The sequence below is a fragment of the Mustela putorius genome, unplaced genomic scaffold, assembly GCF_011764305.1.
Source record: "Mustela putorius furo isolate JIRA1106 unplaced genomic scaffold, ASM1176430v1.1 tig00003845_pilon_pilon_pilon, whole genome shotgun sequence".
Classification (NCBI taxonomy): Eukaryota; Metazoa; Chordata; class Mammalia; order Carnivora; family Mustelidae; genus Mustela; species Mustela putorius.
The window spans coordinates 30,932,297-30,945,385 of record NW_025421998.1 but is presented as its reverse complement, the minus strand read 5'-3'; the positions used below and the strand labels follow the sequence as shown (position 1 = coordinate 30,945,385).

Here is a 13,089-nt window from a genome sequence, read left to right as displayed (position 1 = left end):
TGGGAATGGAGGCTTGTTTTTTTTTTTTAAATAACTATTCCCAGCTTTATCATCAAAGTCCAAGAGGAAACGAGATAGCCTTTATACAAGCTAACTACAGGCACACATCTGTTCATAAAGCAAAAAGAAGAGAAAACAAAAATTAAAAAAGACCAACCACATACCACTGAATAGCTCTGAAAATTTTAACACAATACAAATTTATATCAAGTGCAATTTGAAACATTAGAAATAACAATGAAATGCTGAAGTTCTATAGCATCTCCATTACTTTTTACAGTAATCTTAATTTGCCCAGAATATGTTTAGATAGAGACACACACACACACACACACACACACACAAATTCTAGGTTACCTTTAGAAGCTAACCACACCATTATGTTTTTCCTTAATTTTCCATTTGTTTCCTTTATAAATAACTGAAGCAACATCAGTGTTCACCACTATCACAGGTTCTTTAGGTCAGTAAGCTACCCAAATAAGTTCCTTTATCTGTAACAAATCAGATCTTACCAAAGATGTTTTCAATGAAACCATGTGTATAATGGACTAAATTTCAGATTAACCAAGAGAATGGGACAAGGGGTACATTACCTCAGTGACTCAAAACCTCTGGAAGTTCTCACTCTACAGGTCTGGGTAGAGGCTCAGAAATCTTTGTAAAAAGCATTCCAGATGATTTTCAACTTCTGGCAGATGAGGGAAGCATGTTAAAGTATCATTGCAGGATTTCTCTGTAGGAAGTGAACACTTTCTAGTCTTTAGACATTTAAAAACAACCACCTGGAGACGCCTGGGTGGCTCAGTTGGTTAAGCAGCTGCCTTCGGCTTGGGTCATGATCCCAGCGTCCTGGGATCGAGTCCCATATCGGTCTGGCTCCTTGCTCGGCAGGGAGCCTGCTTCTCCCTCTGCCTCTGCCTGCCTCTCTGTCTGCCTGTGCTCACTCGCTCTCTCCCTCTATCTCTGACAAATACATAAATAAAAAATCTAAAACAAAACAAAACAAAAAAAAACAACCACCTGAATGATTCTAAAAGCCAATCACAGTGTAGTCTATAAAACTGTACTAGTGAGGAAAAAGGTCCACAGTATAGAATGGGAAGAAGAAATCTGTTCAGGATTTATCAAATGTCACAGACGCCAAGTCAGTGTTTTCACAAAGTAATAAAGGTCTTACCAAATTCACAAGATAGGAAAATTTAAAGGAGGTATAATGTAGAACATTGCTACAAAAACAGCCCTCAGCATGTGCACCCGAATGTTTATAGCAGCAATGTCCACAATAGCCAAACTATGGAAAGAACCTAGATGTCCATCAACAGATGATTGGATAAAGAAGATGTGGTATAGATATACAATGGAATACTATGCAGCCATCAAAAGAAATGAAATCTTGCCATTTGCGACGATGTGGATGGAACTAGAGGGTATTATGCTGAACGAAATAAGTCAACCGGAGAAAGGCAACTATCATATGATCTCCCTGATATGAGGAAGTAGAGATGCAATGTAGGGGGTTTGAGGGGTAGGAAAAGAATAAATGAAACAAGATGGGATCCGGAGGGAGACAAACCAGAAAACTCTTAATCTCAAAACAAACAGGGTGGCTGGGGGGAGGTGGGTAGAGAGAGGGTGGTGAGGTTATGGACATTGGGGAGCGTATGTGCTATGGTGAATGCTGTGAAGTGTGTATATACCTGGTGATTCATATACCTGTACCCCTGGGGCTAATAATACATTATATGTTTATAAAAAAATTTAAAAAACAGCCCTCAGTAAATGCACCTACTTATGTACATTTACAAAATGACTCCGCAGTTTCTCATAACAAGAAATGACATTTTGCCGCCACTCCTTGAATCTAGACTGCCGTTGCAACATTTCACCAATAAAATGCAAAGTAAGTAACATCCTAGGACTTCAGGGGATAGGCCTCATGAGGCCTTGCAGATGCTCCCTTTCCCTTTTGGAACACTCCTGCTGCCAAGTACCTAAGTCAAGGCTAGAATACTGAATCATCAGAGAGCATGTGGACAGAGTCCCAGGTGCCAAGTCCCCAGGCAGTGGGGGGAGTTATCTCCAACTTTACAGCCTTAGCCCAGCACGCTCAGGAATGCAGCTGCATAAATAAACTACAGCAAAACCAGAAAAACGATCCATCTGGGCACAATCAACTGATACAACCATGAGAAATAATAAATTGATTTAAGACAGTTAAGTTTCAGGTAGTTTTTTTTTTACACAGTAATACATAACTTAGATCAGAAAGTATAAGGTCAAAGAGGAGTAGATTTTTAAAAAAATTTATTTATTTGACAGAGAGCACAAGTAGGCAGAGAGGGAGGCAGAGAGAGAGAGGAAGCAGGCTCCCCTCTGATGGGAGAGCTCGATGCAGGGCTCGATCCCAAGGCCCTGAGATCATAACCTGAACCACAGGCAGAGGCTTAACCTACTGAGCCACGTAGGCGCCCCAGGAGTAGATTCTTTATCCAAACACCAAACAAGAAGCTACATGATTGAAAACTTTATTTTCTATTTTGAAAAGCAGGGGGAAAACTTGTAAAATCCTGAGAATTTGATTCAGTAATCTTCAAGTCACTAACTCTAATTTTAAAAATAAGTACTTTAATTTTATATTCAAAAACCTAAGTACAATATATTATAATGAATTTTGTTAGGGTTTTTCTGTGTGTGCTTCGGAGTATAAACCTTGCTTTAATTCTTCTAATTTCTTCTAATTCTTCCAACACTAAGTCTACTTTTAGATGATCATTCAATTGTAGTGTCTTTCCCATCAAACATAGTAGGCTTGTATCCCGGTGGTGAATGTGAAAGGCAATGATTTCAGGGAAGTTAACATCTAATCATGTATTCCATACCCTTTGGCAAGTAGGCAATGTTAAAGTGCTTGGCAGACCCTATAATGATGTTCAGAGACAGGATTTATAACCTATATAGGTAACCAACAAAAATCCTTCTAAGACTTGCATTATTAAAATTTGTAGATTTGCATTGTTGAGACTTATCTTCAACTTTTGCATAGTTCTATATTTCATTATATCAATTTGCATTGCTACTGCATCAGAAGAAGCTTAAAAATCTTTTTCTTCCTATGTTAGAATAAATTTAGAGAGCATGATTCTACTAATTTCTACATTTAAAAGTTTCCTTTAATATTCCTTCCTATCACATCACCAACCCATTCTCCATACCCCACTTAATATTTTTATAAATGCTAAATAAATGGTTAGTCTCTAAAGATGAGCAGTGTTCATCAGCCGCATCATATCATGGAAAGCCTGAAACACCAGCAGAACTAGCTTTTCTGCATCAGTCTCTGGACATGATTTCCAGGCTGAACAAGCCACAACAAACCTGTGAAGCACAAAGAAAAAGTCAGTGAGGACTACACAAAAATCACAACACAAAGAGGTTCCAAATGCTGATGACAAATATAGCCATGAGCTTTACTCCATCTAGTTATTCACATATCAAGTGTGAATTCTTTTTTTTTTTTTTAAGATTTTATTTATTTATTTGACAGACAGAGATCACAAGTAGGCAGAGAGGCAGGCAGAGGCAGAGAGAGAGAGAGAGAGAGGGAAGCAGGCTTCCCGCGGAGCAGAGAGCCCGATGCGGGGCTCGATTCCAGGATCCTGAGATCATGACCCGAGCCGAAGGCAGCAGCCCAAACCACTGAGCCACCCAGGCGCCCCTCAAGTGTGAATTCTTACTGACATTAGGTGAATGTTACTGGACACAACTGAAGGGTAAAGCCGTATGTATACATAATGCTAGGAATACCTAATCTACTGTGTGACTGGAGAGTAAGGACAAAAGAAAACAAAAAATTGGCCAGAGATCAAAGCGTGCTCTGGAGTAAGGTATTAGTGTGTTCAAACAACCCACCCACCTCTTCCAAAATAACAAGAACAACAAAAAACCTTCCTAACATTTCCTAATGTAGTAAGTTTGAGGGTGAATTCACGCCACTGTCTGCAATGAGACTACTTTTAAAGAATATAGTGCTTGAAGACAGTTCAAGAAAGAAAAAATTAGAGAAAGTGTAAAAGGAGAGGAAAGATATTTCTAGAAAAGCCAGACAGAAACTCTCTTGGGATAAGTCACCTCCCTCTATATTCTCCTCATTTAAAATAATAATAATAATAATAACAATCCCCTACGTGGCAGTTCAAACTCTCTTCAAACTAGCCTTCCCCTTTCCAGACACTCAGATTTTTATAGCAAAATGCATTAAGGGCACCTGGGTGGCTCAGTGGGTTAAGCCACTGCCTTCGGCTCAGGTCATGATCTCAGGGTCCTGGGATCGAGTCCCACATCGGGCTCTCTGCTCAGCCAGGAGCCTGCTTCCTCCTCTCTCTCTCTGACTGCCTCTCTGCCTACTTGTGATCTCTCTCTGTCAAATAAATAAATAAAATCTTTGAAAAAAAAATGCATTAAGCATAAATTAAAATCAAAATGCTGTTGCAGAATGTAAAGCTTGTGGACAATCATGCAATGTTCACATCATTAAAAAATACAATAAATTAAAACTTCAGCATGTGCTTTTGATTAAGCAGAATGAAATAAAAACATGCTCTGGCCCAGTGTATAATGATGAAACCAATGTTTGACTGGATTACATTTGCTGAAATGTATACAGGAACCCAAAGAAAGTTCTGCCTTGTTTTCATCTAGTGACTCATGATCACCCATCATTTTGCAACTATACTGTGCATAAAATTCTCAAATATTTAGCAACATCTAAATATATTTCTTTGCAATGATTAACAACTGGTATTTAAGTATTGAAATTTCTTAAAATTCAGCTATATTTCTAAATCATGGAAAGCTTTTCTATATGCAGTTTACAAAAGAATGTACACAGATGTCAATTAAGAGAAAATTCGCTTTGTAAGCATATTATGTTATTTTTGCCTATAGACCCGGTCAACAATGATTTATAATGCCTAGAGTTTGCAACAATGTGATGAAATGAGTATATACAATTATACATTATTTGTAATGATGAAAAACTGAAAATAGGGAGAGTTACATAAATTATGGAAATCTGTGAAACATTATTCAACCACTAAAACATCTCAAAGTATGGGGCGCCTGCGTGGCTCAGTTGTTAAGCCTCTGCCTTTGGCCGAGGTCATGATTCCAAGGTCCTGGGATTGAGACCCTCATTGGGCTCCCTCCTCAGCAGGAAATCTGCTTCTCCCTCTACCACTCCCCCTGCTTCTATTCCCTCTTTCACTGTCTGTCAAATAAATAAAATCTTAAAAAACAAAAACAAAACAAACAAACAAACAACTCAAAGCATATTTAACGGCAGTGGAAATTGCTTGAAATAATGTTAAGTGGAAGTGAATTTCCCAAAAAGGACACTAAAATATTTAAAATGTGATCCAAATTTTTAGAAATTATATACTATATGCATTGTAGATTAGAAACATTCTAACAGTTTTTGTCTTTTAATTGTAGATGACTCTGTTCTTTTTCCTTTTTTTACTGATTTTTATAAGCATGCAGTACATTTAAAATAAAATGCTATTTCAAAAATAAACCAATTTTCTGTAAAGACATACAATTCTCAAGTTTAACAATGAATGAAAAAGCTTTCCAGATAGTTTCCATGTATTTCTTTTGGAAACTATTTTCTATGTATTCATTGTAATGACTTATAAATGTGTAACTCTAGCCCTGATCTCTTTTGTGAGCTTCACAGTCATGTTAACCATATGCCTACTGACACATCCTCTCATATATGAAGATAATACCTTCCTTATTAGATGAAACAAAATCAACATGTATAAAACAAAATTCTACCCTTACATGCCCCAATCATAGTCCTCCCCTAATTTTCTCCATTCCAGTAAATGCTACCATCGAAATCACTAATTCATCAGTTAAGTCACCTCCAAAGTTGCACTCAAATCCCTCCACTTCTCTCCACCTTCATTACCTCCTGCCTTGTCCAACTTAGCGTTTATGCTGAGTTCTCTCATCTCATTCTTGCTCCTGTTACTTTCCACCTTATTTATATTTCATGTAAGAGCCGCAAGTCCCTTATACATTTCATGCTTAAAAGCTGGTAAAATGCTCCCATTATCCTTAGGAGAAAATCTCCACTCCTTACCATCTCACAAGGCCCTATTATCAACTGACCACCCCAAACAAATCAGTGTTTCCAAAAGAAATATTTTTAGAGCTTTCTAGGTGCTTCTAATGTGCACTCAGAGTTGAAAATACCGTCCTCTAAGATGCAGCTCATACCTACCTCTCTTCAACTTCTTCTACCAACCCCCACTGCTGCAACTTAATTGCTAATTTATAGCCATAATGCCTCTTTCTGTTCCTTATAAATGTCAGGCCACGTCCTGAGGACCATATAATTATGTTCAGCAACAAAATCATGGTGAAAACATGTATTATTTACAAGGCATGGTTACAAAGGTGGGGATACAGCAATAAACAAATCAAAAACCCTGTTCTTATGGGTTTATATTCTAGGAAAGGAAGAAAGATTGCTATACCAACAAATATGTATACCCACTGGATGGTCGTGTTACAAAGAAAATGTAGCAGGTGGGGGAGGCGGGGAGTGCTATTACAGATCATCAGAGGAGGCCTCCCAGATGGTAGCAAATTTTAAGCAAATACCTGCATGAAGTAAAGGCCCCCAAGCTACTTATATGTATTTCAAGGAACAGTAGGAGACAGAGAAAATCGTAACTGCAAATGCCATGAGGAGGGAGCTTGCTTGCTATATTCAAGGTACAAGAAAACAAAAGTGTCTGGAGTGGAGTGAAACAGGAGGAGCACTGTAGAACGTAAGGTCAGAGTGGTGAATGACAGCTTGATCACGCAGGATCTCGTAGAAGGCCTTTGGATTTTACTGTGAGTGAAATAAGAAACTCTTGGAGGATTTTGAGCAGAAGGGCATTTTTAAAAGGGCATCAAAGGGTTTTGTGTAGACAGTGTTCTGAAGGGAACGAAGGGCTGAAGCAGGAAGGCCGCAGGAGAACCTGTTGCAACAACCTACGTGGGAGAAGGCAGTGGCTCAGCCTGGCAGGTGGCACTGGAGACAGCTGGCAGCGATCAAAGTCTGGAGAGCTGTGTTCCTGGTTATTAATGTGGTTCATTCCCTCTCCTCAACATCTCTGCTCCGCTGGCCCTCTCTGACCACACTAAATGAAGCAATGCTCCACTCCCGCCCACAGTTTGTCTCTATCACCTTACCAACTTGCTTATTCCCTTCACAGCATTCTTCACTCGTTATCTTGCTTGTTTGCTTTTGTCTCTTTTCCCGAGTAAAAAACCAAAATCTTTAAGAGGGAAATCTTGTCTGTCTTGTGTCCTCAGTATGTAAAAAACAAGTTCTCACTACCTACTTCGTGAATGAGTGACTGTAAGTTCTGCCCCAGGATCAGGACTTTTTCTCAAGTCAGACAGCTGAAGTGTGTCTGGCTGGAGCTCCTGTCCATGTGCGCAATACAGCATCCAGATGTGAAATATGATAGAATGATTATTCTCTGTGCCTGATGATGATTTTACACTTTTGACCCTTTATTACGAAAAAAAGAGTAAGATCTATGTTTAACCTCTGTAATTTACCCTTTAATTTGTACATTAATGTACATAAACTGAATATAATGGGAATGGATAATTTAGGATGTAGATGCTAACAAATACAGGTAACACTGGTATAACACGCTATGCACAGGTGAGATTTGACATGGAGACCGATAATAAAATTTTGAACAATAACACTGACTGTAAGCTCTTTCAAAAATGTAAAGTACAAAAACATTACACATTAAAATATGTCTACATATGATCATTCTAATGTTTTATATTCCAACTGCACCTATCATCTATTCACTGTGCTAGATGTAGCCACTTTATTTTTTATAAAGGCCCCCAAGCTACCAAAGACCTCTGAGAGGAGACGGCCAGACTATGTGAATGAGGACCTCCCAAGCCTTTCTGCTAATTTCATATTACCTTGCTCTCCACCTACCAGGTTATAGCATTTTCTTTCTCACTCTTTCCATAAACCTCATACAACACAAATGAAATGTATAGGAATTGGTAAAACATTCTTTTTTTTTTTTAAATATAAATTAATTTACCAACCTTTATCTTGGTCACATCAGTACTATCTATGACTATATGAACCACCACATATTTATAGGCAATCAAATTTTACCTGAACTTAGCATCAAACATGTTGGGTGGAACAAATATGCTAAAATGTGTACTGGGTTTTGAGAATGATGATGGTATGTCACTGAGTCAACCTTAAATGGTGTTCTGCACAAAACACCTAAAGGACTGATTTGCCAAGTGTCCCAAAAACTGGACAGAGAAACAAACACACATTAAATGCCTAACAGCCTTACCTGTCATCTCTGATATGGTAGAAAAATCCATAGCCATTGTGGACCATGGGAACTGCCACTCCTTGGACTTTAAAATAACCAATCAGACTTGTTGAGAGAACAAAGTTTCCACCTCCTCCACTGTGTGGCATAAAGAGAGGTTATTTTACTAGGCTTACAGAAACTTTCATCACTTCTAAAGAGCTTTTAACCTTCAGAAAAAAGGATCTGATGGATCAAATTATAAAACACTGTATCATATTACCTTTTGGAGAAAAGAGGGTCTGTAAAGAGTTCTGGAACAGGAAGACCTTCTTCTTTTGCTATGAGTAAAAGCCCTAAAAGATGACGGTCAAATCCTGCAATGAAACCAGAAGTATGAAGATAGAAAAAAAATGTTTCAACATGAGAGAATTTTTTAAAGTCAGAATAATTCCAATATAAGTACCTTTTCCAGCTGAAAAATCTTTCATCATTTTATTATGTTTTGCAAAAGCTTGTAACATCTTCTGCTGCCTCTCAAGAAGCTGTGTTAAAAATCAAGACAATACTTCAGTAAACTATACAGAAACCAAATTTTAAAAACCCTGAATTCAACATGATTGAACATAATTTGAGAAATCTGAAAGAGAAAAGATTTCTATGAAGATGCTGAGACACAGGTTTCTACATATTTTCCTTACTTCTTCTACTACCTTTTCTTTCCTCTATCGTCCTTCATCTTGATTATTTCTTTCTAAGGAAGGAAAATAGAAACTTGTGGGCAACACCGAAGTGATATTCATAAGTGTAAAGACAGAAGCAAAGTGACACAACTGAGCTTCTTCTCAGGTCTTTCCTGTTTCATATTCTTTCCAAGTATATACAGTGAATGCATGCTTTAAACACCTGAGGGTCAAATATCTGAAATGATTTTACTGATCCAGGGGAACTGAAGCAAAGAAGTTGGTTATTCAAGGACTAAGATTCCTGTAAACAAGTAAATAATAACTTTTCAATACTCACACCAGTAGAAGGATCCTGCATGGACTGACACCACCGGAGTGCTTCTATAGTACACGAGCGCATAGTCTCTGTACGGCCATGATAAAAGCACCTTGTCGTAGCTGTCTCATAGCAGCTGCCAGGGCTACAAGAAAAAATGAAAATAAAAGAAAGTGTCATAACAAAGAAAATACTCAAATATTATTACAAAAAAACCTGACTTAATAAAGCTGGCTTTGGTCAGAGACTAAGTTCTACACTACAGACCACTGTTGTGACTTTCAGTAATGAAGACACTACTTTCAATAATCAAAGAGTAAAAAAATACTCTGATCTACAGGGTCTGGGACACCATGGCTTCCCTCCTTCCAAGGCTTGGCTGTGGTCAGGTTCTATACCATAGTGCATCTGTGGTAGGTAGCCTCTAAGAAGCACCCCCAGTGATCCCTGACTCTTGGTAGTAATACTGTGTGTAACTCCTCAGTTTGAGTGTGAGATGGACTTGTAATTTGCTCCTAATGAAAAGAGCAGGACAAAAGTGATGGGATGTCACTTTTGAAATTAGGTTACAAAGAGAGATCTGAATCACTCTCACTTCCTTAGTATGAGGAAAGCAGGCTGCCTCACTGGAAGGTGCCCTACAGAAAGGCCCAGAGGATGAGAAACTGAGGGTTGCCTCTAGAAAATAACCTGGAAGGAAGTGATCTCTGCTAATAACCACAAGTGAGCTTGGAAGCAGATCCCCTCTGAGGAACACCTTCAAAGGAGAAGAGAGCTGAATAACACTCTAACTATGACTTCAGGAAACTTGAAGGTAGACACACCCAGGAAGCCTGCACCTGGGTTCTTGTGTGACAGAAAATATGAAATAACATTTACTGTCTTATGCCAAATGAGTCTGTGATAACTGTTACACAGCAATAGATAATACCGAGTCCCTGGCCTTTAGTTCCTTCATGTACTACATGAATCACTACAGGATTAAGTAAAAGCATTCTCTAAGAAGTTCCCCAGAGTGATGACTGTTATTCCTGAGTTGAAGAATGATGTAAACAATTTTGGATATAGAGCTCTCTTACTTATGAAACATTATTATTTCTGGTGGTAGGAATCCAGAGTTAAAGAGATCAAATGGAGTGAGAGGAAAAAATGTGAACATGGGCATTAAGAAGGCTCAAACAGAATTACTAAGCCTCATCCGCCCAGTGTATCTATAAGGCTATCTCCCTGAGCTGAAACAGTATCCTTTTAAGTATGAAGAGGAGAAAGTGTAAATAAAAACTTAACACTCACATTCTTTAAAAAAAAAAAAAAAAAAAGATTAAAAATAAAAGCAGTAAGTAAAAATATCACTGCACTGTAACCTCTAACAAAATAATATATCTTAGTTATGATCATCAATGCCTACTAAAACCATTAGGTAAAAAACTCAGGGAGGAAACTTTATAATGGACATTGGTTTACAAATCCACTCAGTCTCAACAGGATGAAACAGAAAACAAATGACGTTAATTACTTGATGTACTGTCATAAAAAATAACAAAAATAACTGATTCTTAGTCTCAAGTCTCTAGATCTAACTCCGAGTTTATGGAGAACATGGGAGACAGAGCAACATGTTTAATAGTTATTTTTATTTCATTTAAAAGGCAAATGCATAAAACAATAATATAAACCTGTATCAATGGACACACAATGTAGAAAGATGTAATCATTAACAAAATAGAATACAGAGATGTACAGAAGCAGAGTTTTGTATACTACTAAAACTAAGCTATTATTCAATGAGGTTGTTACAAATATTAAATATGAATTGTATTCTCCAAGTAATCGTGAATAGATTAAAAATGTAAAGAAAAAGAAGGGAACCAAAATGGTACACTGTAAAAAAAAAAAAAAATCAAACAAATAAAAAAGAGGTAGTAGAAGAGTTTAGAAACAAAAACCAAATAAGACCTACAGAAAACAGAGCTAGGTGGTATAAGGAAATATTTCTTTTTTTTTTTTTTTAAAGATTTCATTTATTTATTTGACAGAGAGAAATCACAAGTAGATGGAGAGGCAGGCAGAGAGAGAGAGGGAAGCAGGCTCTCTGCTCAGCAGAGAGCCTGATGCGGGACTCGATCCCAGGACTCCGAGATCAGGACCTGAGCCGAAGGCAGCGACTTAACCCACTGAGCCACCCAGGCGCCCCAGGAAATATTTCTTTATCAGTAACTATTTTAAATGTAAATAAACTATTCAATCAAAGGCAGAGATTGACAGAATGCATTAAAAAAACCCATAATCTAGTATCTTATATTCACTGTAGATAAAAAGACATTAAGAGGTTAAAAGTAAAAGGACAAAAATAGATATTCCCTAAAAATAGTAAGTACAAGAGCTGGAGTGGCTATGTTATTATCAAACAAAAGAGCTTTTAAGCCAAGAGTTAAGAGGCAAACAGAACACTATAAATTAATGAAAGGCTTAATTCATCAAGAAGACATAACAATTATAAAAAATATATGCACCTAAAAAGAGCCCTAAAACATACAAAGCAAATACTGGGAAAATTGAAGAGACAACTAGACAACTCTCCAATGGCAGCTGGAGACTTTAATATCGAACTTTTAATAACTGAGATAGCCCATGTAGACAGGCGATAAATAAGAAACAGAACTTGAACAATAGTATCAATAACCAGACCTAAGAGACATATATAGAACATGCCACTTCCAAACAGTAGAATACCAATTCTTCTCAAGTGCACATGGAACACTCTCCAGGAAAGACCAGTGAGTAGGCGACAAAACAAGCCTCAATAAATTTAAAAATACTGTAATGATAAACAGTATCTCTTTCAGTGACAATGAAATGAAGCCAAAAATCATAACAGAAGAACAACTGGAAGACTCACAAATATGAAGACATCCAACAAGTCATAAACAACAAATTGGGAAAGGGAGAAATCACAAGGGAGATTAGAAAATGCCTTGAGATGAGTGAAAATGAAAACACAACCTACCAAACCTTATAGAATGAAAAGTGCTCAAAGGGAAGTTTATAGCTGTAAATACCTGCATTGTGGGGTAAGAAGCCCCTACAAATCAACAGACTAAGGGCACACCTTAAGGAACTGGAAAAAAGGAGAGCAGAGTAGACCCAGAGCCAGCAAAAGGAAGAAAATAATTAAGATTAGAAATAACCAAAATACATAAATTAAAAATTAGAGAAAGTTAACTGAACTTGATACTTTGAAAAGGTAAATAAAACTGACAACATTTAGCTACAATGATTAAGAAAAAAAAAGGGTAAAAACTCCAATTACTAAAATTAGTTATGAAAGAGAGGGCATTACCTCCTTTACAGAAATAAAAAGGATTTTAAGGGAATACTATGAACAACTGTAAACCAATAAACTGGATAACCTAGATTAAACAGACATATTCTGACTCAAGGAAAAAAAAAATCTGAACCTACTTCAAGTAAGGAAATGAATGTGTACTCAACAACCTCCCCACAAACAGAAGTCCTAGATCACGTAACTTCATCAATGAATTCTAAGACTTAAAAAATGAACACCAATCCTTTTCAAATTCCTCCAAAAAACTAAAAATGAAGGAACATTTCCTAACTCAAAGGGAAGCCAGCATTACCCTCCTACCAAAAACAAAGACAACACTAACAATGAAAACATAGAAAGGGAAATTAGAGAACTGATTCCATTTAC

General features: G+C 37.3%; 1 protein-coding gene across 2 annotated transcripts in view; it reads right to left on the bottom strand.

Moving 5' to 3' along the window:
• Positions 1-2,512: 2,512 nt before the first annotated feature.
• CROT (carnitine O-octanoyltransferase) overlaps positions 2,513-13,089 on the bottom strand; it is a 47,646-nt gene continuing 37,069 nt past the window's right edge. For both annotated transcript variants that reach the window (XM_004739644.3, XM_004739646.3), the window contains exons 14-18: positions 9,399-9,522; positions 8,842-8,920; positions 8,659-8,752; positions 8,415-8,534; positions 2,513-3,378 (exon numbers count right to left, since the gene is read on the bottom strand). In XM_004739644.3, coding sequence (XP_004739701.1) covers positions 3,258-3,378; positions 8,415-8,534; positions 8,659-8,752; positions 8,842-8,920; positions 9,399-9,522 — 538 coding nt within the window. In that variant the 3' untranslated portion in view covers positions 2,513-3,257. The remainder of the gene's footprint in view (positions 3,379-8,414; positions 8,535-8,658; positions 8,753-8,841; positions 8,921-9,398; positions 9,523-13,089) is intronic.